Below are 24332 nucleotides of genomic sequence, written 5' to 3' on the forward strand. Positions count from 1 at the left end.
AAGTTTTTCTGCATCTCATAGACATGACGATGCTAAACGCCTTCATCCTGTACAAGATGAAGGTAAGCTACCCAAATCCTTCTCCCTGAGGTTGTTCACCAAGACTTGTGTTCAGCAGCTGCTTGAGAGATATGGTATGGTGACAGAAGCAGCTCCAAGGCGCCATGCAGTAAGACTTCCCGACAGACTTGAGCCAAGGGCGAACATGGATTGGCACAGACTGGTGCAAATGCCTGCCACAACCAAGAGGAAGGCTGCGATCCGTAGGTGCCAGGTGTGTGCACATACCACCCGACGCACACCTGAGCACAAACTCACCTCTTGGCAGTGTGCTGAGTGCCAGGTTCCCCTCTGTGTTACCTGCTTCTTTGATTACCACAGCCTGAAGCAGTTAAATGTGCAAGTGGAAAATGTAAGTAATCCCTCCAATATCCGGATCAATAGAGCCATCGGTAGGTTCGCTTATTGGTTTCGTCCGGATAATGGGCCCCAGCTTATGGACTTGTACTTATGGACCCTAACTCAGAGAAACACCTATACAACTCCCTCTGGACATGCATAGCACCTATTTAAGACCCAAATCACACCAATAAGGCACATAAATGACTGAAATAAATGCAAAAGAAACATAAAATGAGGGTTTAAAAGTATGTTCATACATTAATAAACATTCTGGTACTTATGGACCCTAACCTAGCCTAACTCTGAAAAACACATTCCTACTGCACATGCATGAGGTAAGTATAGTATGGAAAAAAGTACAGTATGAAACATTCTGGTAAGTATAGTATGGAAAAAAGTACAATATGAAACATTCTGGCTACTTACAGCAAGTCCCTGGCCACCTCGATGAATAACCGCCTCCTCTCGGACTCTGACAGTAAGAACGATTTCCTGAAGCACTTGCAGTACACTCTTCCTGAAGTCTTGCACTGAACTTAGTCAATAACACACAGAAGTCCTTTCTCTTCACAGTGTTCACTTTAGTCCAAATAATGTTCCATTTTAATTTTGTGTTGCACATTAACTTTTCTCAATTTTTTTTAATTTTCCAAAGCCAAAACAAAGAAGGTTAGTTACGTTAAATTTTGTTTCCACTGAGTCTTTTCTCTCATTTCGAAAACCTTAACACAACACACTGTTTTTTTCACTGTACAACACTCAAAATTCCCATGTGGTCTAGTGGAGAAGTTCTTGCTGTTTATACCGACTACAGAAGACACTGACGAAAGCCGCAAACTCACATCGAGCGGTGACTCCACTGTATCTGATGTGCTGGGCTGTGGCTCGGAGCATGAGGGCCTGTCTTGGGGAGGCAACGGAGTGGAGCCAGGGCTTGGCACAGCGGGGGTCACGGGCCTGAAAAAACTGTCAATCGTTGACTGACGCAAGGACCGACGATTCTGGCGATTGATGATGCGCTGCCGGAAAGCACGCACTTCCTCCACGAGTCCCAAGGGCCCCATCTCCCTGTCGCAGTCCGGGTGTTCCAGGTAGTCCAGGATGAACTCTAGATGTTCCCGGAGTGCGCTCAGCTTGGGGATGGCTGGAGTAGCGTCCTGCTGAGAGGAGTCCGCATCATCGTCGCCTTCGTCGTCGGAATCTTCAAGTTCGGGACTGACACCTGCAACCGAAGATGCGATCTCGATATCAGACAACGTCTGATACCCAGGATCGCCCTCGTCGTCGTCCAACCACTCACGTACATCGTCCACATCAACAACGTCGCCGTGCGTACGTAGCCGTGCATGGAAGTCATCCACGTCAAAGCCCAGAAAATCGTACTCCACATCCGTTCCGAGAAGCAGACGAGACCAACCATTTTCATGAGTTTTCACAGGGACTTCCTTCCATGCACTAGCCCAGTTGTACAGCGCAGACTTGATGTTGTAGCGGCGAAGGTTTTCCAAAGTCCGCTTGCCTCGACTGTCACGTCCTTCCCTGCGCTCATCCTCATCCTCGAGAACAACCATCACCTCGTCCAGGAACTTCCGACGGTACAGGCGCTTTGTTGCCACGATCACTCCTTGGTCCATGGGTTGAATGAGAGCAGTCGTATTAGGTGGCAGAAACATGCACCTAATACGGCCATTCTCAGCAACCAAGTCCTTGTCGCATGGGTGGGCAGGTGCATTGTCGAGCAGAAGAAGAGCCTTTACCTGGTTGCGAGGGATTCCCAGTGTCTTTGGTACTGGATGACCTCCTTGACGAAGTGACGGTGAAACCAGTCTTTGAAAATCACAGCTGTGAACCATGCTTTCAAAAAATGGTACCATATGACAGGAAGGACATCCATCACCCCACGAAGGCACCGAGGCTGCTTTGCACAGCCAACAACAACGGGCTTAAGCCGGTGCATGCCGTTAGCACTGGCACAACACAAAGCAGATATCCGTTCCTTAGAAAGCCTGCGGCCAGGTACACGCTTCTCCGTCTCATCGGCTAGAGTGTTCGTTGGCAGCGAGCGATAGAATAGGCCAGTTTCATCTGCGTTATAGACTTGACTGAGAGTGAGGCCCTCCTTGTCGATCAAGCCTTTCACCTTGTGCCGAAACTCATCAACTCCATCCTCGTTAGCGTTCAAAGCTTCGCAATGTGCTTTACGGTTAGTAAGGCCATGTCGCAACTTGAATGCGAAGAGCCAAACCTCGGATGCCTTGAAGTCTAGGGCGTCGTGAAGCCTTGCAAACTTCCCAGCAGCAGCCTTCAGCTCCGTTCCACGTACCATCACACCAGCTGCACGTTGCTGTCGGTACCAAATCAACGTGGATCGGTTGATTTCTGCAAACTTGGGGGTAAACATAACCTTCCTTTCCACGTTGCGTTTGCTTCTCGACAAGAAGTCAGCCGTGTACTGCATGAGTTTGTCTCAGGAAAGTTTGATATCGAACAAAGTCGACCGGGCCAGGTTAAACTCGCGAAGAATGCGTGAAGAAGACCAACCCGCATCAACTTTCTCCAATATCTCCCTCTTCTTTTCCAGAGTCAACACCACTCTCTTCCTTTTCTCAGGTGGCGGGGCCATCATCACACACACTAAGAGGAGGGCCGAGAGCAGCAGGAGGCCTTGCAGCAAGTACGGCACCACCACAAAAGCAAGCACGTGGGCAGCCATTACGAAGAGTGTAGGTCCAGTCGCGGTGAGAGACAGGCGGGAAGTGGGGAGGATGCAGCGGCGCTCTATCGGACGTCGGAGGAATGACGAACCAAAACAATGCGCGGCAAGTTCAAATTACGGACGGAAAAAAATCGATTTTTTAAAAATTTTTTTTGGGTTTTCGGACCATTTTGGGAATGTTGGATCCCAGGACGATAAGGTCCGGGTAGTGGGGATGTTCGGTTATTGGGCGTCCAGATATTAGAGTGATTACTGTAATGTGTAAATAGCAAGTGAAAGCAATGGATGTAAATATGATGGAACAGTGTAATACAGTTTTATAAGTTACTGCAAGTGACAGTGCATTACATAGTGTAAGTAAGACAGAAGTGTAAATATTACAAATACAATAGAAAATGTAAATAGAAATGTAAATAATCAGTAATATAAGAATATGAGTACAAATACTTGAAGTTATGACAGTGAAAGTGAAACCATGGCTCTCTAAGTATTTTACTGAAAAAGAAATTGATTGCCCACAGTGACAATAAACTACTATTACTGAAGGAAACTTATGGGTAAAGACTGAAGATATATATTAGTGTTATATAGTAATAGGAATATACAGTGTGAGTGTTTTTATGAATAATAAATGACAGAATACCAGCGGCGAACGAGCACAAGTAGGAAGGTCATATGCGCTCGTAATTTTCATTGCTTTCACAGTGTTTTTTTTTTGGAGTATGGATTCCAAACTATTTGAAAATCATAGACTAGTGTTTCTAGTGATAATATCAGGCTGTGGTAATCATATTACGGGTTGTTGGGAAGTGTAAAGTGGAGACTTCATTACCCAACTTCAGAGGTCTCCACAAGTCCCACGGTACTCAACGAAGGCTCAACAAACATCCCAGGAGAAAGCTGAGGGTATGTGCCATATGCATATGTAATTTAAATATTCTAGGACTAATAACTGATTTTTGGCAAATATTTTTAGAAAGTCTGTCAGAGCGCGAATATCCCAGGGGGACATGCAAGTCAAGCCAAAACAACCCTGCGGTGTAGGGGTTAAGGGGTTAATAGGGGGGGTGAAGTTTATGTGGGGGTCTGAGGGGGTCCTGGGACGCATCCCCCCATTTATATGTATATTTCAATGGGGAAAATCGTTCCGATATACGAAATTTCGAATTACGAAAGTTTTTTTTTTTTTCCCTATCCCATTCGTATATCAAGGACTCACTATGTATGTATGTATGTATGTATGTGTGTGTGTGTGTGTGTGTATATATATATATATATATATATATATATATACAGTTCTGCCCCCTAGTACGCGCCTATATGGGGGGCAGAGGACATCACGTATCAGGAATTCGCGTACTCTGAATACCGGTACATAAAGTCATGGGAAAAATCACATATGGGCAGCACCCCCATTCATGAGCAACCCTTGAGACTCCTTTCAGACCTAAATGTTGTTCTGTACAGAGAAACTATCTAAGACATATTGCCTAAGATAAAGTAAACCAACAAGATTATGGCTTTACTAAGTCAACAAGGATATGGCTTAACTAAACCAACAAGAATATGGCTGCTCACCCTAATCCAAGAGGACAACAGGCGAATTGTCTCCTGCGCCACTCAGTTTCAGGACAATTTGGCCTCAAGTCAATTCGCCGTCACAACAATAACAAGACAATTCGTCGTCATTGACCCGTACCATCCCAGGCATTTTTGCAATTTTATACCCATTCGATCCAGGCCAAAAACTGAAAAAAATTTTATTGCATAAAACAGTCCAAAAGGACATATAAATCAATAAAAAGCAAAAAAAAACTCCTCCTTACAGGAGAAATAAGTGCAGGATGGCCATCCATCGTGTTTTTAGCTCAGTTTCCCACGCCGTGAGCGATGTTTTCCCACCCAGCTGGGAGGGACAAGAGAGAATTGGGGATGAGAATGGGGGATTCCGTGTTCTCAATATCCTTCTCCACTGGGTCATATTCCTCCCCAGAGGAGTCATCCAGGTCTTCCTCTTCTAAAGAAGCACCAAATGAAATGAGAGAAGGGTCCACGTGACAATTTCAACAACCACCTCCAGCCCAATGAGGCAGAAAAATGGCGTGAATTTCGCGACATTCTGACGCTATGTCGGACAGTGAAACACTGATATTACCCACCCATGCAGAAACAAACTCAGTACTACAACTGCTTGGACACAGTGTAGCCAATACATTAAGATACTCCTTAGCAAAAAATTAGCTAAATTGAAGCAGTTTGAGATGCACCACAGCGCTCGAATTTTGCTGTCAGCACCATCACATCTCTGGGAGTAATTGAGACGTTTCGTACTGTCGGCGACAGCGGGATTGTACGGGTTAACCCTTTAACCGCGGGCAATGTTTTGCCCCAACTGGCCTCTCCCGGGGGGGTTTCAGCCAAAATGTAAACAAATTTTAAACCTTTATAACTCTGCACAGAATAAATCTAGAGCAAAAAATAAGGTACCATTAGAAAGTAATAACCTTCGGCTTTGCAATGATGTAGGTTTCATGATTTCGTTGACTATCACTGGATGGGCAGTGCCGTTAGAAGTGAGCGATCTAAAATCACTATTTTTCGCTCACACACCATTACCTTCGCTCACGCACCATTACCAAATGCCAACCTCATTCTGATAATAATACTATAAACATATATGAACACTGCACATACGATAAACACCCACTCTGTGTTCACCGAGGCAGGTAAAAGGCACTGTAATTGCCCGCACTTCACTGCCACATCAGCGGTGTTGTAATCACTATTTTTCGTTCACACACCATTACCAAATGCCAACCTCATTCTGATAATAATACTATAAACATATATGAACACTGCACATACGATAAACACCCACCCTGTGTTCACTGAGGCAGGTAAAAGGCACTGTAATTGCCCGCACTTCACTGCCACATCAGCGGTGTTGTAATCACTATTTTTCGCTCACACACCATTACCAAATGCCAATCTCATTCTGATAATAATACTATAAACATATATGAACACTGCACATACGATAAACACCCACTCTGTGTTCACTGAGGCAGGTAAAAGGCACTGTAATTGCCCGCACTTCACTGCCACATCAGCGGTGTTGTCACTCACACAGCTGGACAGATACTGATGCGTGTTGGGCAGGGGTGGGGTGGGGGGCCCGGGGGGTGGGAGGAGGGAGGTGGGGGTCGGCTGGAGTGAAAGAACTTAATAGCTACTCTCCCTTGAAACAATTGGCGCACGGAAAAAATGCGGGGTATTCAAAATATTCACAAACATTTGAGAATGACACCCGCGGTTTGGTCCAGTTTTTGCAATGTCATTCTGAGATGACATCCGTGGTTAAAGGGTTAATGAAGACAGCTATGGGTGACACTAAAATAATTCAAAAGCGACTACAACAAGGAAGAAGCAAGTTAATTAAGCCACCAGTGATGGAGAGTGAAGACTTGTCTATGAGCCATTTCCTGGGAAGCATCAAGAGGATGATGCAATGTCTGAGGCTTCACAAATAAACTTTGAAGGGTTTATGAACGAAGTGACTGACAAAAGCATAACACATGAGTTGTATCTGGAAATCCGGTACCTAAACGCACCCACTTCCCACAGTTTCTCTTGCACAGTTGAATGGTATTACCGTGCTATTAAGGAATTATGGGAGGAATTAAATGCCCGGGTTATCAAAAGACTGTCATTTTGTCTTATATCGCGACTCTACTATATTAGCGTGAAATGGTCACTGAATGTACAGTGAGGCTCGATGATGAGGAAACAGACAATGTGAGTCCATTTAAGTACCTTGGTAGTGTGATAAGTAAGGATGGAAGTTTGGAGGATGCGGTGCTTGAAATGGTACAACAAGAAAGGTTGCTGGTTCTTTGAAAGTAATGATAAGAAATAAAGAAGTGAGCATGGAAGTACAAATGTCACTGCATGACAGTATTGTGATGCCAACTCAAAACATATGGAAGTGAAGCTGGACCTTATTGGAAAGACACAAGTCAAGGATGACAGCAGTGGAAATGAATTATTTGAGAGGAGCATATGGAGTTACATGGAAAGGGAAATGACAGATGAGGAAGTGATGGAGCATTGTGGTATGGATGTTGATACAACAAAAAAGTGTGAGGAGAAATACAGTGAGTTGGTTTGGCCATGTGGAGTGAATGGAAAGCGAGACACTAGGGTGGAGAGAGTATGTTAGTGAGGTGGAGGGGGAGGCTGAGGATGATATGGAGGGATGAAGTGGAGTGGTATATGAGAGAGGGGGGTGATAGATGGGGGAGGACAGTGAAATGGTGAGGGACAGGGTGACATGGAGGCGATCTATTTGTGGCCACCCCTTACAGGATTAAGGCGTCTGGTGACAGATAGATAGACAGATGGAACATGTACCACAATAGTGAAAGGTGTCCAATTTGTGTCTAATACTGTACATCAATGTTGGGTGATCTACAGCACTTACTTGAGCAGATATGCAGCTATACAAAAGGCAAGGTAGAGGGACGCATGTTGCACCTTTGCTGGCATCTCATCTCGTTTAGTCTGAAACAAAGTTAGAGTGTAAGTTTGTAGCAGCTTCCCATGTAAGAGTGGGGGTAGGGGGGAAGAAGGAAGGTTTTATAAATCTATTGCAATTCAAAATACATTACGGATGAAGAGAAAAAAAGTAACGAGAATAACATTTTCATTCATTCATTCATTGCCAGACACAATGTATCCCAAACGGGGTGGCCAAGGGCTTAGAGTTAATTGTTTTACAGGGAGGGGCACTAATCCTCCACCAACCCCACTTGACACACAGAGAAAAAAAGTAAGATCTGTTATTTAGCAGTTTCAAGGGATGGAAGTTTGGAGGGTGTAGTACTTGAAAGGGTACAACAAGGAAGAAAGGTTGTTGGTTCCTTGAAAGCAGTGATAAGAAACAGGGAAGTGAACATGGAAGTAAAAAAGTTATTATATGACAGTACTACCATCTCTAACATATGGAAGTGAAGCTTGGATGTTGGTGGAGGGACACAAGTCAAGAGTGACAGCAGTGGAAATGAGTTATTTGAGAGGAGCCTGTGGAGTCACATGGAGTGACAGACTGACAAATGAGGATGTGAAGGAGCGTTGTGGTATGGATGTGGATGTGGATGAGATAGGAAGCGTTAGGAGAAACACATTGAGGTGGTTTGGCCATATAGAGAGGATGGAGAGTGAGAGACTGATGAGGAGAGTGTATGTGAGTGAGGTGGAGGGGGGAAGAGGGAGGGGAGGGCCAAGAATGAGATGAAGGGATGGAGTGGGGAGGTATATGAGAGAAGGGGGTGTGAATTGGGAGAAGGACAGGGAAATGGTGGGGGACAGGGTGACGTGGAGGCGATTTGTTTGTGGCCACCCTGTATAAGGGATTAAGGCGTCTGGCAATAAATAGATAGACTTTCCTGAGAGTGGGGGAATTTTAACTGCATGCAAACAAGCTGACATAGCATGCTCATGATGGGAGAGTTTATTCTAACACTTGCCACATTACAACACATTACTTAGTCACTGAGGTACATGCACTTGAGTGAGCATGTGTTTAGTGCACTTGGCGATATGTTGCAAGGTGAACAATGAATGATCTTGAAGAGCAACATGTTTGCATGAAATTCTGTTTCAAGCTGAGAAAAACTTTTACCGAGACTTTTCATTCCATCCATTCATCATCCATTGCAAAAGGCTTAAGAGGAGGATTGCTTGGGTCATACACAATGTCACAAGTGGTTCCAGCGGTTCAAATAGGGAAGAATATCCACCAAAGACGATCCCATACCTGGACAGCCTTCCATATCAACAGCAGACAATCATATTGAGAAACTGTGTGCTGTGATCGGTGAAAACTGTTGCCTGACAGTCGGCAAAGTTTTAGAAGAAGTGGGAATCTGTAAAACTTCATGCCACACGATTTTACCTGAATAACTGAAGGTGAACCATTTTGCTGCAAAATTTGTGCCTTGTCTGTTGACAGATGTGCAAATAAGATAACGTCACAGTCAATCAGATGTTTTATTGTTTGAACGCTGATGAAAACTTGCTGGAAAATGTCATAACAGGTGATGAAACGTGGGTGTATGGCTACAATGTCAAAACAAAAAAAGCAGTAGTCGCAGTGGGTTGGAACACTGTCACTGCGGCCAAAAAAAGCATGTCAGAGTCGCTCAAATGTGAAGATGATGTTGATCGTCTTTTTATAGGAAGGGCGTCATTTATCATGAGTTTGTTCCATGTGGTCAGACAGTCAATAAAGGGCTTTACTTGGATGTCCTGAAGTATTTGAGGGAGGAAGTGCAAAGGAAGAGGCCAGAGGCAAGGACAAACAAAACCTGGATGCTGCACCGAGATAATGCACCTGATCACACATTCATTGTTCTTTATCTGTGAATTTTTGGTGAAGCACAAGACGAATATTGTCCCCCAGCCATCCTACAGTACTCTCTGGAACTGGCCCATGTAGACTTTGTTTTATTCCCAAAGTTGAAATCTACCCTGAAAGATCGCCAATTTCAGAGAAAGAAGAAAATTCACTATGAGAAATGTACATCAACCCTGGCAAATGCGTTCCAGAACTGGGAAAAGTGTAGGGAACATTGTACAAACAGTGGAAGGCAGTATTTTGATGAAGTGTACTAACAGTGGAGGGGAGTATTTTAAAGGAGCGTACGAACAGCGGAGGAAAGTATTTTGAAGGAGGCAAGCCTCACTGAATTGTAAGTAAAGTAATAAATTTGCTCTTTTGAAAAGTCTGATTTCTTTTCAGAGAGACCTTATCAATACAGTAAACTGAATTCTACATCCAAATATGATTTGAGGTCCCCTCAATGTTGGTGTCACCTCAAAGTTTAGTCCTTCATTAACAACTTAGTCATTTCTCACACATATTAGAAGACATTTCTATACTAGTTTGGGATGATGGAGACAACACCTTTATGTGTCAGCATCGATCTAACCAAGTACAGTAGCTTCCCTGTCCAGTTATACAAATACAGTACCCCTCAACTTCTTCCCTCCCTGTCCTCTGATGGTTGGATAGTGGACTGCAGGAGAAGGGCACTTTCATCCCACAGTCCACCAGGTTGTTTATGATAAACCTGGGGCTACAACAACTGCTGCTGCTGCTGCTACTACTACTATTACATTTGTTTCTGTGCTGGAGAGGGATGTTACCATGTGGTGGCACCACTAGAACTAGAAAGTTCCACTGCCTTATTATACTGTACATGCATCCCTCAACTCCCTCCCAAATCACTGGAGAGAAGATCGAAGACTGCAGGAGAATGGCAATTTTAGTCAGCAATTTACCAATATCACAATTCAGATGAATCTTGAGCACAACAATATAGTTATCAACCACACTGTGAAGTGAGCAGAGTGCTAATGTTTTCACTTCAGTTGTGAGGTTGGCTGGCTGGATTTACGTGTGGGTAAACAAGATATCTCAAGAACGGCTTGTGCTTTCAGCATGAAACTTTTAGGGTATCTAGATATGGCCAAAATCTTGGACAAATTTGAAAATGGGCATGTGGGGTCAAGGTCACCAAAATGGCTGCCAAAGGTCAACTAGTTGACCTTTGGTGACCTTGACCATGACCCCGAGCCCATTTTTGAACTCGTCCAAGATTTTGGTCATACAGTAATCCCGCATTTTTTGCGGATTTTTTGTCTACGGTTTTGCCCTCTCGCGGATTTTCTTAGCATTAATAAGTTCAAGAAAAATATCCTTGAATATACAGAAAAAAAAAAATTCCCGCAGCTTCCAATTGTAGCGCGGTAAACTCACGCCACCCTCTGTCCCTTTCCCGTGGCCCCTCTGCCAGTGTTACCATATCTAGCATAATTTTATTCTTTTAGCATAATTTTGATCAAATTTTCGAGTCTGGAATATTTTTTAACATATTAGAAGTTTTAGAATCATTCTAGCATAATTTTGAATGGAATGGAATATTTTTAGAATAATTTTATAAAAGCTACAAATCAGAGAGAGAGAGAGAGGATTAAGGTAAGAAGATGTTTGAATAATTGGTTACTTTCAGTTTGGGCTTGGTTGGGTTGGATTAGGTTAGGTTAGGTTGGATTAGGTTAGGTTAGGTTGGATTAGGTTAGGTTAGGTTGGATTAGGTTAGGTTAGGTTTTAGGTTAGGTTCGGTTTGGTTCGGTTAGGTTAGGTTAGGATAAGTTTGAGCTTTGTACTTTACCCATGAAACCTAGGTTTTTCCGATGGATTTTGGTATGATTCATTCGATTTTCAGCTTCATTTCAGTCGGAAATGACCATTTTCTGTGTTTTCCCCCCTCCCCATAACCCCCGATTCCCCAAAGATCCCTCATTATTTCAGGGGGATGGGGGGGGGGTCTTAACTCAAAATCTCGTTATTTCCGACGGAAACGATGCTCAAAATCGAACGAATCACATCAAAATCCATCAGAAAAACGTAAGTTTCGTGGGAAAAAGCAGTATGGGTAGATACCGATATTTATCCTCTTACTGTATGTAGGTTCATTTTAATATTTTCATAGTAAACAATACATAATTAATATGTTGCACGAATATGTATAGAATTTTATCATTTAGCTTCAAGTTAGCATAATTCATTTTTTACTTGGAACAAATATGCTCAATCTAGCATAATTTTTTCATTGCCCTAGCATAATTTCGTTGTTTGGATATGGCAACGCTGCTCTCTGTCCCGCATTCTTCAGTCCACGCCTGACTGCCTTAGGTGGCTGTTGTGGTTGTAACCACACTATGATATGAGCCTCTTACCTCCCACTTGCATTCCACATGGCCCCAGGACGTAAGCCAGCCTCACCAAGGGCTAATAATACAATTAGTAAGAACTCCAAAGTGACAAAACGATCAAGTTATGACCTTAGCAGAGAAAATTGTGTTACTGGACAAGCTAAGAAACGACCGTGCGACTGTTTGCTATCACCAGTTAATGCATCTTTTTATTTTGTACTGTTTTGTTAATAAATGTGTAGATAATTGTGTATTACAGTACGGTGTTACGTTTTTCCTTCATAATGGAGTATGTGCTTTCAATCTTGTAAGAAGGTATTTCGGGATGAGTATGGAGGTTTCGGGACAATTCGCAGTCACAACAAACACAAAACAATTCGCCTTCATTAATGAAGATAGCTATGGGTGACGCTAGAATATAATTCAAAGGCGACTACAGCGAGGAAGAAACAAGTTAATTATTGACTAAAGGTGCAACTAATAAATAATATCCAGAACCTACGCTACTGAACATAGACTGCTGGATCCCCCTGAAATATAGTTATCAAAGTATTGATTAATTAATAATAAGTATATTGATGAAAGTATTGATTAGTATATTTATAGAATGGCGGGGAATCGTCCAGGGTGCGAATTGTTCTGAAGGGGAATCGTCCATGTTTTGACGGGGAATTGTCTGACGGCGAATTGTCTCGCAATCAGTATGGACATGGACTGTGTGATGGGCAGCATGGTGGACACAAGTGCAAGTTTTCAATTGTTAATAGAGTATTCGCGGAATTGACTTTTCGCGGGGGTTACAAGAACGTAACTACCGCGAAATATGCGGGATTACTGTATCTTATACCCTGAAAGTTCCATGCTGATAGCTCAAGCTGTTCTTGAGATATCTTGTTTACCCACACACAAAACAAAGCTAGCCAGCCAACCTCACAACTGAAAACATTACCACTCCGCTTGTTTACCACTTGAGCTGAGTGGCAATGTTTTTTAGTTGTGCAATTGGCGGGGTGGCTTTATTTGTGTGTGTTTTACATAATGAATTTGCGTCAAATCAGAAATGGAGGTGCAAAATTATGTGCCGAGGAAAAACATTCTGGCTACGCAGGTGGTGAAATCAAATCACGAGGCTACTTCTAGTTCTGTATATTGTCATTAATACAGTAGGATCTTAGCAATAACATTTAATTGGTGCCAGAAAAACTCTGTTGTTAGTGAAAACGCATTTGCATGACATTAAAATACATGTATAAAGGGCTTTTTGGTGCCGTCACCCCAGGACATTCACCCATTTTTTCATCTGAATCCCTCCTACCACTACTATTTTCTTTTAGCTGAAGTAATATTAGTTCTTAAATCATCATGAGTAATATAAAACTCACCTTGGAGTTAATGAGATGTCTGGTGTGATGATTGTTCCAAAGCTTGTGCATGGAGGTTACTGCAGCGTACCCCCTGACCACCCCCCTGGCCTCGTCCCCACTCCTGTCTCCCGCGCAAGGGTCACCCACTCCCATCAATATTTCTTCAAACCCCATAAAGTCAAAATCTTCAAGCAAGTCATCAAAGTTTTAATCTACTTCAACCCCTCCCTTTTATTCTTCCTAAGCTGACCGGTGTTGTGAAAGAAAGCAAGTGGTGAGTGACTAATGGCGGGCATTCACTCGGTTGTGATATTGTTTCCGGTATTTTCTTGAAATTTGATTTTCAAGTCCAATCATTAGACATTAATTATAATGATCACTCTCTCTCCAGCAGACTTGAGTTGTCGCAGGAGTGCCGACCAGGCGTGTTTACTGGTTGCCAGTGTTGTATTATTCCTTTCTTTGACGGAGAAATTTACGGCCTGTTGAATGTTATATTTCTTCCAGAATGTGGCAACAGTCATTATAGCAGGGGATGCAGATATGCCAAGTGGAGCAGGTGAGTCAGGTGGGGCTGCAGAGGATGAGGGGGAGGCGGTTGTTGAGTGTCGCGAATTCGCAAGATCGTGTTATTATGGCAATTCGTGACACTGTATATTATTATGGGAACTTGAATAATGTTGAAACCCCATAGAACTTCGCTCAGTCATGTAACTACTTGGGTTTGGACTCAGATTTGAAACAATTATTTTCATAACATTAGTCATGTATTATGAGTGATTGTCTTTATGTACAGACAGTTATGTTTCATGAAGCGATATTTTTTGTGTAATTATCATTACTCCGCCTTGTCTCTTTAGTCATTAAGCTAGGCCACGCCTACTTCCAATGATCAAGTGTTGCTTTGTGCTGGCGTGAGAACATTAATCAATTCGTGTTGTGTTGCCAGGGGAGGAGGATCTCAAGAACAGTGCCAAGCAGTGAAGACCCCAATCTGCGGCTCATCACCTAGTCTCTAGCAAAGGGGTTCCCAACCATTTTAGCACTGTGCCCCCCTTTGGTCAGGACTGTATTCATGATGCCCCCCCACCCCTCTGATGCCTAAACAACGATGTTTTTATCTGTTCCATGTGGATGCTTAAGATGTTAGATGGCAACAGTACATGTGGTTGCTCGAAATTACAGGTGTGAAGTTTTCCTATCAAAATTTCTTATTCATATATACCTTTGGGAATACCCTGTATGCATTTGAATGGCCTAGTCCTATGTTGAACATTGATTACCCCACGCCCCCCCTAGCAATCTCAAATGCCCCTCCAGGGGGGCCCCCCCAGTTGGAAAACGCTGCTCTAGCAGTTCTATGACCCCCACATCTTCCCATCGAGTTGGTAATTGGCAACAGTGGACGTCATGAGAAATGAGCAGTGCAGTGGCTGAGCTGCAGTGCCACCCAGTCTCTTCGCAGCCATGACTCCCTTTTCTCCACTGACTTAGAATTATCAGCTAGTGTGATCGATTGCACGAGTGAGTGATTATTCGTTTAAGTAACTAGTACCTCGTAATGTAAGAATTCATTTTGTTTGAAATTAATAAATTTACAATTCTTTTCTTCGGGTTTCATTAAATGTACGAATCATGTTTCATTTCTCCATACTGTGCTTACTTTAGTATGCTACTCCCAGTTTGCACAAACTTCTTATAGTAATCACGACTGGTAGTTAGGCCAGTTCTTTCATACCAGTATTAATTCGTAAATCTGCTTGTGCCAACTAGGAGTTAGCTTCAGCAAGAGCCTATTTATTATTAGTGGCATTAATCCTTTGTGGTTCTGATGACGATTTTGAGCGTCATTTCGAATCCAACCTCAGAGATTCCGATGATGCTTTTAATAGTCAGTTTAAGATACTTTTATAGAATATTCACCATAAATTGCATTTACACATCATAACAAAGAAACTTGGGCATGATGTCGTGGGATGGTTGGTTTTTGCGTGACACGCAATGCGCGTGTGGAATGACCCATGGCTTTGTCTCAGGGCAGGGAACGAAGACAGTTGCACTGTAGCTGTCATGACAATTGGAGGTCACATAATTACCTTGCGCTTTTCGTGTGTCATTTTGACTTTTATTCTCTGCTTTCTTTTTTGGAACATTCTAGCTTCAAAATAACATCACAACAAGCATTCTATAGTGAAAAGTGTATCTACACAGAGCAATCAAAGAAAAACAGTATGCGGCTGAGAATCATACTATAATTGTGCATCTTTTTCCTTTCACTTTACTGCACAATAAAATGTATAAATAACCATAATCTACAGAGCACTGTAAGGGTAATTTATTGTAGTTTTGCATGGTTTAAACCAGATTTATAAATATTTATTAAATTTTTATTACTGACTATTTTTCTAGGGCAAGGTATAAAATTTTTGGTTTTCATCTACCTTCACCTCATCATTTTGACTTTTTATTTTCTTTGTTTTTCTTTTTTTTTAATATACTACGATAAACTACACTATTCATCTTTAAAATAATAACACCACAACAGCATTCAAATGTAAAATATGTATTGACAGTGATCGATCAAAGAAAAAGATTGTAAAGTGAGTATGCAGCCATGAATCATTAAAAAATTAGATCTTTTTCCTTTCTTACCGCGCAATAAGGTGCATAATTAACCATAACTTATATACCACTGTAAAGGCAATTTATTGTAGTTTCACAAGGTTTAAACCAGACTCATATACAGTATCTTTATTAGATTTTTATTGCTGAATATTTTTCTACAGCAAGGTATAAAATTTTTGGTTTTCACCTAACTTCACCTCGTCATTTTGACCTTTTTTTCCTTTGTTTTCCTCTCATGAATAATCTACGATACACTACAACTAATCAGCTTTAAAATAACACCACAACCAGCATTCAGTGGCAAAAGATGTATTTACACTGACCGATCTATGAAAAAGATTGTGAAGTGAATATGCAGCAGAGAATCATAAAAAAAATTTGCATCTTTTTCCTTTTGCTTTACCAAGCAAGAAAAATCATAAATATCCATAATCCATAAAGCACCGGAAAGGTACTGTATTGTAGTTTTGCTGGTTTAACTCAGACTTATATATCTTCGATAGTTTATTTTTCCGAATATTTTTCTATAGTGAGGTATAACAATTTTTGGTTTTCGCATAACTTTAACTCGTCATTTTTTAAAATTTTCTTTGTTTTCTCTTTTTGAACATACAGTACTATGATAAAGTACAACTATTTAGCTTTAAAATGACCCCCAAACCAATATTCTATCATGAAAAGTGTATTTACACAACGATCAAGGAAAAACATCGCGGCGCAAAGTTGTGGGTCTGCGTGAGAGCAGCTGATTCTAGCACAGACATAATCTGTTCCGCCCAGAAACCTGGTAAGATTAATTATCGATTGTCAGGGTTAAGGACACTTTCTCAGAGGCCAACAGTATCAACAATTCAGCATTCGTGAGTGATTAGTCTCCTCTGTTACTGTTGAGAAAGTTTATGAAATCATCGTCTTTAGAGAACTGGCAAAGTAAGCCAGAATAAAGTAAAACTTACTACAGCGGATTCACCTAATCTGCAAACCTGTAAGTTCCAGTACTTTGCCCAACCAATCCCTATTTTTTTTTTTTTTTTTTATTCCATGGAAAAAACTCTAAAAATAGCAGTTCCTACAGTCCAAAGTGGCTCATTTCCGGGGAGATTTACAATATCTGGGCACCCATATATGTATTCCACGGTTGCTAGCCAATAACAGACAACCTAGACCCAGCGGCTAATCACAGTCCGGCCCTGGTGGCAAGTGTGCACATTACAGCTCCTATTTTTTTTTTTTTTAACTCCTGTCCCACCAACTGCCAACTGTGTGTGTTCCCCTGCGAGTTCTAAGCGCTACCTGGCCTTCTTTTGGTTAAGGTTACCCCTTCCTGGGCTCTGTTACAGACAGCCCCAACCCCCCGAGGCGACATTCGACCCAGCTGGGGTCCAAAAAGAAAGCTCCTCTCAGTTATCAGCAGCGTTTGGGTGTTATTCACTGAGTAGAGAAAGGAGAGAAGTTTGGGCACTTGGCCAGGGAGAACAGCCTGAATGAGTCAACAATTCGCACCATTTACAAGAACAAGGCAAAAATTTTGAAGTGTGTCAACGCCTATGGGACCAGAGCATTTGATGGAAGGGTTCGCTGCCAAGATGAGGCATTAATATGGACTGAACGTTGCCTGACTATGCTTGTGTTGAGGCAGGCCAGGGAAAACGTTCCTGTTGATGGGGCAGTACTGAGGGAGAAGATTAAAGTGTTCTACACACTGGCATGTCGATGCCTTGGTGTAACATCAGCCAAGCCCTTTCATGTAAGCCAGGGTTGGTTCCAACAGTTTATCAAGAGGGAGCGACTTAGAAATGTCCACTGTACGGGTGAGTATGCATCAGCTGACGTGGCCGCAGCAGGAGACTTTCCAAAAGTAGTAATTGGTGAGGGAGGTTATACGAGGAGCACCATCTTCATTATGGATGAAACTGGCTTCAATGGAAGCGTCTGCCATCAACGACTTATCTCTCTCTTCAGCAGAAGCAGGGCCGGGGCAGGAAAGTAGATAAGTCACGTTACACCATCATCATCTGTTCCAACGCTGCAGGCAACTTTAACCCATCACGTCCCGACCACTTTCGCACCTCCAACACCCCCCAGTCCCGACCATTTTTTGATTTTTTTGGGGGGTGGGGGGGTGCTGCAGTGTAAGGCATTGTCCCTGCTTGGCATCTTGCAGAGGAATAGAGGAAGGTGTCCCGTGTACACATACAGAAAATCACGTGCAAAAATTGAAAATTGTGCAAATTAGGGACCTTGCAATTGCAAAATGTACCAGTACGTCGACGGGACTGGCAAATGCAAAATGTTGCAACGCACCCATACGTCGACGGGACGTCTCGGGTTAAGATGTGCCCCTTTGTTATTCACATGGCCAAGAAACTACATGCCTTCAGGAATCTCAAGAATATGGATGACTCTGGAGTTTACTGGCGGCAACAGTCAAAGGCTTGGGCAACAACAGGACTCGCTGTCGAGTGGTTTGATACGTTTGTTCAGGACGCCAAGGCATACTGCCGAAGGGAGGGAATTCCTTTCAAGATTTTGTTGCTAATGGATAACGCACCCTGTCATCCCCAGCACCTAACCTTGTGCCACCCAGTAGTCAAAGTATTGTTTTTCCCACCTAACACCACCTCTCTGCTTCAGCCCCTAGATCAAGAAATTATTGCAAACACCAAACTGTTCTACAATCAGTTCATGTACAGAATGTTTTTTAAAGCAGTAACCAGCGAAGAACCAGAAATCCATGTTCTCCAGGAAGAAATTCCTCAGAGGCCACCAGACACAGCAGGAGAAAATTACAAAGCAGACGACGACGCCAACGACGAGGAAGCGGCTGTTTTTGAACCCGACTCAGGTGCTACTAGGGAGGTCCTCTCTGTTGCTGAGTTCTGGCAACAGTAAAACATTAAGGATTCTATCGAGGGCCTGCTGGAGGCATGGAGCAAGCCTAGTGTGGCAATCACCGTGCATTCCTGGCGCCTTGTCCTGCCTCATCTCAGCATGCCAGTCAACGAGTCAGCACAGGCTGTGGCTCAGGGGTTGGAGCAAGTGGTTGAACTTGCATGCAGTGTGCCCGGGTATGGTGACGTGTCAGCAGCCGACATTATGGTCGTGGTGAACGATAGACCTGACGCAATGGAAGATGTCGTGGATGCAGTGATCGAGGATGAAGAGCATTTGGAGAGGCAGAGACAGGCTGTTGAAGTGATTTGTGAAGTGCAGGGATGTACTGGGCCTACAATGAAGGAGCCGAGTGATTTTCTTGTGTACGTGGCCTTGGCCATGGAAGTAGTGAAAGGCTTCAAAAAGATGAGCAAAGATGTAACAAAATCGTTGCCCACCTTGAGAAAGCTGTGGCCTTTCATGAGGACCTGCATAACAGGCGAGTGAATGAGAGGCATCAGGAGCTGATCACCTACTATTTTGCCTAGGCAGGGCCACAAGCACAACCTGAACCACAGCCAGGTCCTTCATACACTGACAACAACATGGATGATGCAGCATCAGTCATCTCTGTAGCAGACTTTGAGGGGTTCTTGAAGAAGGAAGAGGAGAGGCAACAACAGCATGAGGCTACACAACCCCCTCCTCATGCTGAGAGATGTTAAGTTATCCCCAGCCCCTACCCATCCCATCCACTTCAGCATTTTCATCCGTTGGAGTCAGGTGAGGCCCCTTAATTATTGCTTATTTCCACTTAATAACTGTTTATTTCCATTAAATACATACACTGAATATTTCTAAGACTGTCTGTTTCTGTTTGCTGTTGGCTAGTTAGCTGTAGGTAGGGTGCTGTAGGGGGGTTCAACAAGGGTACGGACTAAATATCCTTTTTTCCCCATGCTTCTTAACTTTGTAAACCGTGGATTTCGTAAACCACAGGCAGGTACCACTCTAACTGCTGCGGATTAGACAAATCCACTGTAGTTAAATTTCTTAAGTCAATAGCCTTCATGTCAGTGGTGACTTCCTTTTTTCTCCCATAAATAGTGGAGATATATTCAGTATATTTCATTTCCCACTGTGACAACTGCCAACTTATTTGCAATACATTCATTTTTTACTTCCCCCCATGACATCTGGCAACCTCATTCCAGGATATTAACTCCTAGCATTAAAGTTATTAATGAAATAATAAACTCACTCGCCCATAGCTAGTTATTAGTCATAGTCATTAAAGTTTATAGGCACTGGCTTACTGGTGGTTATTGATTCTGCTTTGTTAATTCCATGTAAAAGTCTTTCCCAGCCAGCTGTAATTTTTTATTTCTCTTTCCTTACCAACTTAACTAAATAAAACCGGTCACCACCTACCTGTACCTATATTATTAATTTTCAATTACAGTATTAACATTCAACTGCGAAACGGAAGTCAGTACATCAGTCTTTAGTTCACTCAGTCTTAGTCTGAGTTAGCACCATGGTTACTAATTCATACAGAGAGGAAGCCAAAGATATGGGGCTTCCCGATCTCCAGGAAATTAAAGGCTACGTGCTGTCGCGGTACACTTTTGAACAGCAGCTTGAGAGCGTAAAATTCAGTGTGAGCACGAATGAGAACAGCGCGAGGAACGTGAGAGTGCGTGAATACAAGCGAGAAAAGCATGAGAGAGAACGTGAACACAAATGTGAACAGCGTGAACACGAACCTGCCAAGTGCGAAGCATGTGAGAATCACAAGCATGAGGTGCTGAATCTCAAGCGAGACTCCTTGGCTTCAAGCACATCTGGTGCTGCCAATCCTAGCTCCATGAGTGCTCTCCCAGCAACCGTCTTGGCAACCCCATGCCTCAAGCTTCCTTCATACAAGGAAGGAGAGTGAAGCGTTCATATCTCGTTTTGAGGACATGGCGCAGGTGTACCAGCTGGAGGAGACAGCTAAGCGGCTCCAATTTTTTAGCTTATTTGAGGGCCCTGCTCTTGATATTCTCCATACAATTTGTGGTGACAATCTCACCTATGAGATGATAGGGTCTTGGTTTCATCACGCTTGTTCTAATGCTATCCGCAACAAGGAGAGGGCCAACAAAAGATACTGGAGCCAACCCACCCGGGAATCAAATCATCTTTACATTTCTGCCCGGAATCGTGCTAAGTCTGTTCTTCGCTCTCCTAAATATAATTTCTATCTGTCTATCTATTGCCAGATGCCTCAATCCCGTTTGGGGTGGCCACAAACAAATTGCCTCCACGTCGCCCTGTCCCCCGCCATTTCACTGCCCTGCTCCCAACTCACACCCACCTCTCTCATATACCTCTCCACCCCATCCCTCCATCTCATCCTCGGCCTCCCCCTCCCTCTTCCCCCCTCCACCTCACTCACATACACTCTCTTCGTCAGCCTCTCACCCTTCATCCTCTCCACATGGCCAAACCACCTCAGTGTGTTCCTCATAACGCTTCCTATCACATCCACATCCAAACAACAATGCTCCTTTATATCCTCATTCGTCAGCCTGTCTGGTGACTCCACAGGCTCCTCTTAAATAACTTATTTCCACTGCTCTCACTCTTGACTTGTGTCCTTCCAACAACGTCCAAGCTTCACTTCCATACGTTAGAGTTGGTACTGTCATATACAGGTAACTCGCACGGAACACGAGGGTTTCGTTCCTACCGTGCCGTGTTAGGTGCGAAATCGCGTATATTTAAACTACTCCGTATTTTGCTCCCTAGACCCCCCAAATGTGTTGTTTTGCTGTTATCTGTCACTAGAAAGCACTTTAAGTGGTTAGAAGGTTTATTTAATGTTATAACTCACAAATACAGTACTTCTGAGCAAAACTTCAACACACAAATACTGTACGTAAACACAAGGAAACATTCCGACGCCGATCATAGGTAATAAATTAGGTTAACTGGTACTAGTGCTTTAACTTACAAGTACATACCAGAACAGTACATATTTAACTTAGAAATGCAGTACTGTGATATCGAATGATTTCAGTACATAATCTGTTAGGAATGGCTGGAAAAAAAAAAAAGGTTATGAATACATTTTCACCTTTTTGATATATGTTTATGGTAGTTTCGAGTTATTCTTTACGTTATCGTTGTGCCCATGCTTGGAAAAGGGGGCGAAAGAGTTGAATTATCAGTCCTAAATGAGAAAACTGCACGTCCTGCAAGGCTAGACTCTGCCACGGGAGAATAAAGTGGAGGGTCAGTCCGATTAGCAATAAGGAAGTTGTGTCACAACTTCCAGCTCCCACACCACGAGAATGGCTAAAAATAGAATCGTAATGCAGTTTCAGAACTAACAATAAGTCTAATTATTACGAATACAGATACAAAGCAGAAATAAATACGTTTACAGACGGGGAAAACGTATTTCTTCCATCATAACATGTTCATCTTTCTCAATCATTTTACGTTCATCTTTATCATTTTACCTTGTTATTTTCGCAATATATATTGCTGTCTCGTAAACAGGGTGGTTGTTTGTGTTTTGCAAGGGAGGAAAAAGGTTGTATTTTCTGTCTGGGTCGAGATAATGGGTGTAACTATGTGTGGTTAGGCATGGCCACGAGCGAAAAAATCGCACATCCACTCATCACGATAGCCGGTGGTGAACTGACAGATACATGAGACGGTGAAGTCAAGGTCATGTCCCAGATTTTCGTTCACTTCCCGAAAGTTTTCACAGTTTTCTACAAGTTGCAAACCATTACAGCAAACCTGAGCAAATAGGTAAAGATACCAAGACAAAAATGTATTTTTCTCTTATTATAAGTCTTTAACGAACAAACAAAAAAAGGCAATATTCCGACGCCGATCATGGGTAATCATATAAATCAGGTTAACTGGTTACAAGGCTTTATTTAATGCTTTAATTGCTTACAAGTACATACCAGAACAGTAAATATTTAACTTACAAATACAGTACTGTAGAAAAGCAGTACAGTAAGAGTTTAACGAACAAACAAAAAAGGCAATATTCCGACGCCGATCATGGGTAATCATATAATTGGGTTATCTGGTTACAAGGCTTTATTTAATGATTTAACTTTATTTAAGTGCTTACAAGTACAGTACATACGAGAACAGTAAATATTTAACTTACAAATACTGAACAGCACTGTGGAAAAAACGAACAAATAAAAAAGGCAATATTCTGACGCCTATCAGGTAAACTGGTTATAAGACTTTATTTCTTGCTTTAACGTTATTTAATAGTACTTTAAGTTGCACATAAACTTACCAGAACAGTACAGTACTGTAAATATTTAACTTACAAATACTGTGCTACTGTACTCGGGAATGTCTCACTCACTGAATAATTTCCCGCCTAGATCGTCACGTAATCAAAACAAACCGCGCGCTGCGGTGACGTTCGAGGATTTGATCTTTCAAAGGCCTCTCCTGCGTTAATTTGTAGTTTTCATAATGGTTTTTTAATCTTACGTTGTCTAATATGTATCCCAGCCCTTACCGCGTATAATTGCGAGCGCGTTCCGTGAGATCGTGTTCCGTGCGAGTTACCTGTAGTAACTTTTTCACCTCCATGCTCACTTCCCTGTTTCTTATCACTGCTTTCAAAGAACCAGCAACCTTTCTTCCCTGCTGTACCCTTTCAAGCACTTCACCCTCCAAACCTCCATCCTTACTGATCACACTACCCAAGTACTTAAACGTACTCACATTTTCCAATTCCTCACCATCCAACCTCGCTGTACATTCACTGACTTCACCTCTCTCAAAGACCATCACTTTACTCTTCCCTACATTCACCTTTAGATTCCGTTTCTTACACACTCTCCCAAACTCATCCACCAAACCTTGCAGCTCCCCTTCGTCTTCACTCAACAACACAGTATCATCTGCAAACAACAGTACAGGGAGTTTCCAAACACTATCCTCTCTCACCAGGGCCACTCCAACATCCACTGCCCTACCCTGTACCTCTTTTATTACCCCATCCATGTATAGATTGAACAACCATGGAGACATGACACAGTCCTGTTTCAACCCAACCTTCATAGAGAAAAACTCACTTAGTTCACCATCCACACACACTGCAGCCTTAGCACCATCATACATACTCTTCACAGCATTCAACAACTTCCCATCTAGTCCATATATTCTTAATATTTTCCACAATCCTTCTCTATCCACCCTGTCATATGCTTTCTCCAAATCCATGAAAGCCGCATACAACTTCTTTCCCTTCTCTAGAATCTTTTCCACTAAAGATCTAAGAATGAATATCTGATCTACACAACCTCTTCTCTTCCTAAAGCCTCCCTGTTCTTCTCCAACTAATTCCTCTGTTCTTTCTCTATCTCTGTCAATAAGTATCCTACCATACACTTTTCCTATTATACTAAGAAGACAAATGCCTCTATGATTACCACACACTTCTTTTTCCCCTTTTCCTTTGTACAAGGGAATAATTATACCTGACTTCCAATCCTCCGGGACTCTACCTTCCTCCCAAGCCAATCTCCACATATTCC

The 24332-nt window shown here is 42.6% G+C and overlaps 1 protein-coding gene across 1 annotated transcript in view; it reads right to left on the minus strand.

The window, feature by feature from the left end:
- TRAM (translocating chain-associated membrane protein 1) overlaps positions 1–24332 on the minus strand; it is a 280665-nt gene that overhangs the window by 71274 nt on the left and 185059 nt on the right. The window contains exon 5 of the mRNA XM_080275621.1: positions 7599–7678. Within this exon, the coding sequence (XP_080131747.1) occupies positions 7599–7678 (80 nt within the window). The remainder of the gene's footprint in view (positions 1–7598; positions 7679–24332) is intronic.

This window comes from Coenobita brevimanus, chromosome 62, assembly GCF_032717465.1.
Source record: "Coenobita brevimanus isolate Jiangsu-jjx chromosome 62, ASM3271746v2, whole genome shotgun sequence".
Classification (NCBI taxonomy): domain Eukaryota; kingdom Metazoa; phylum Arthropoda; class Malacostraca; order Decapoda; family Coenobitidae; genus Coenobita; species Coenobita brevimanus.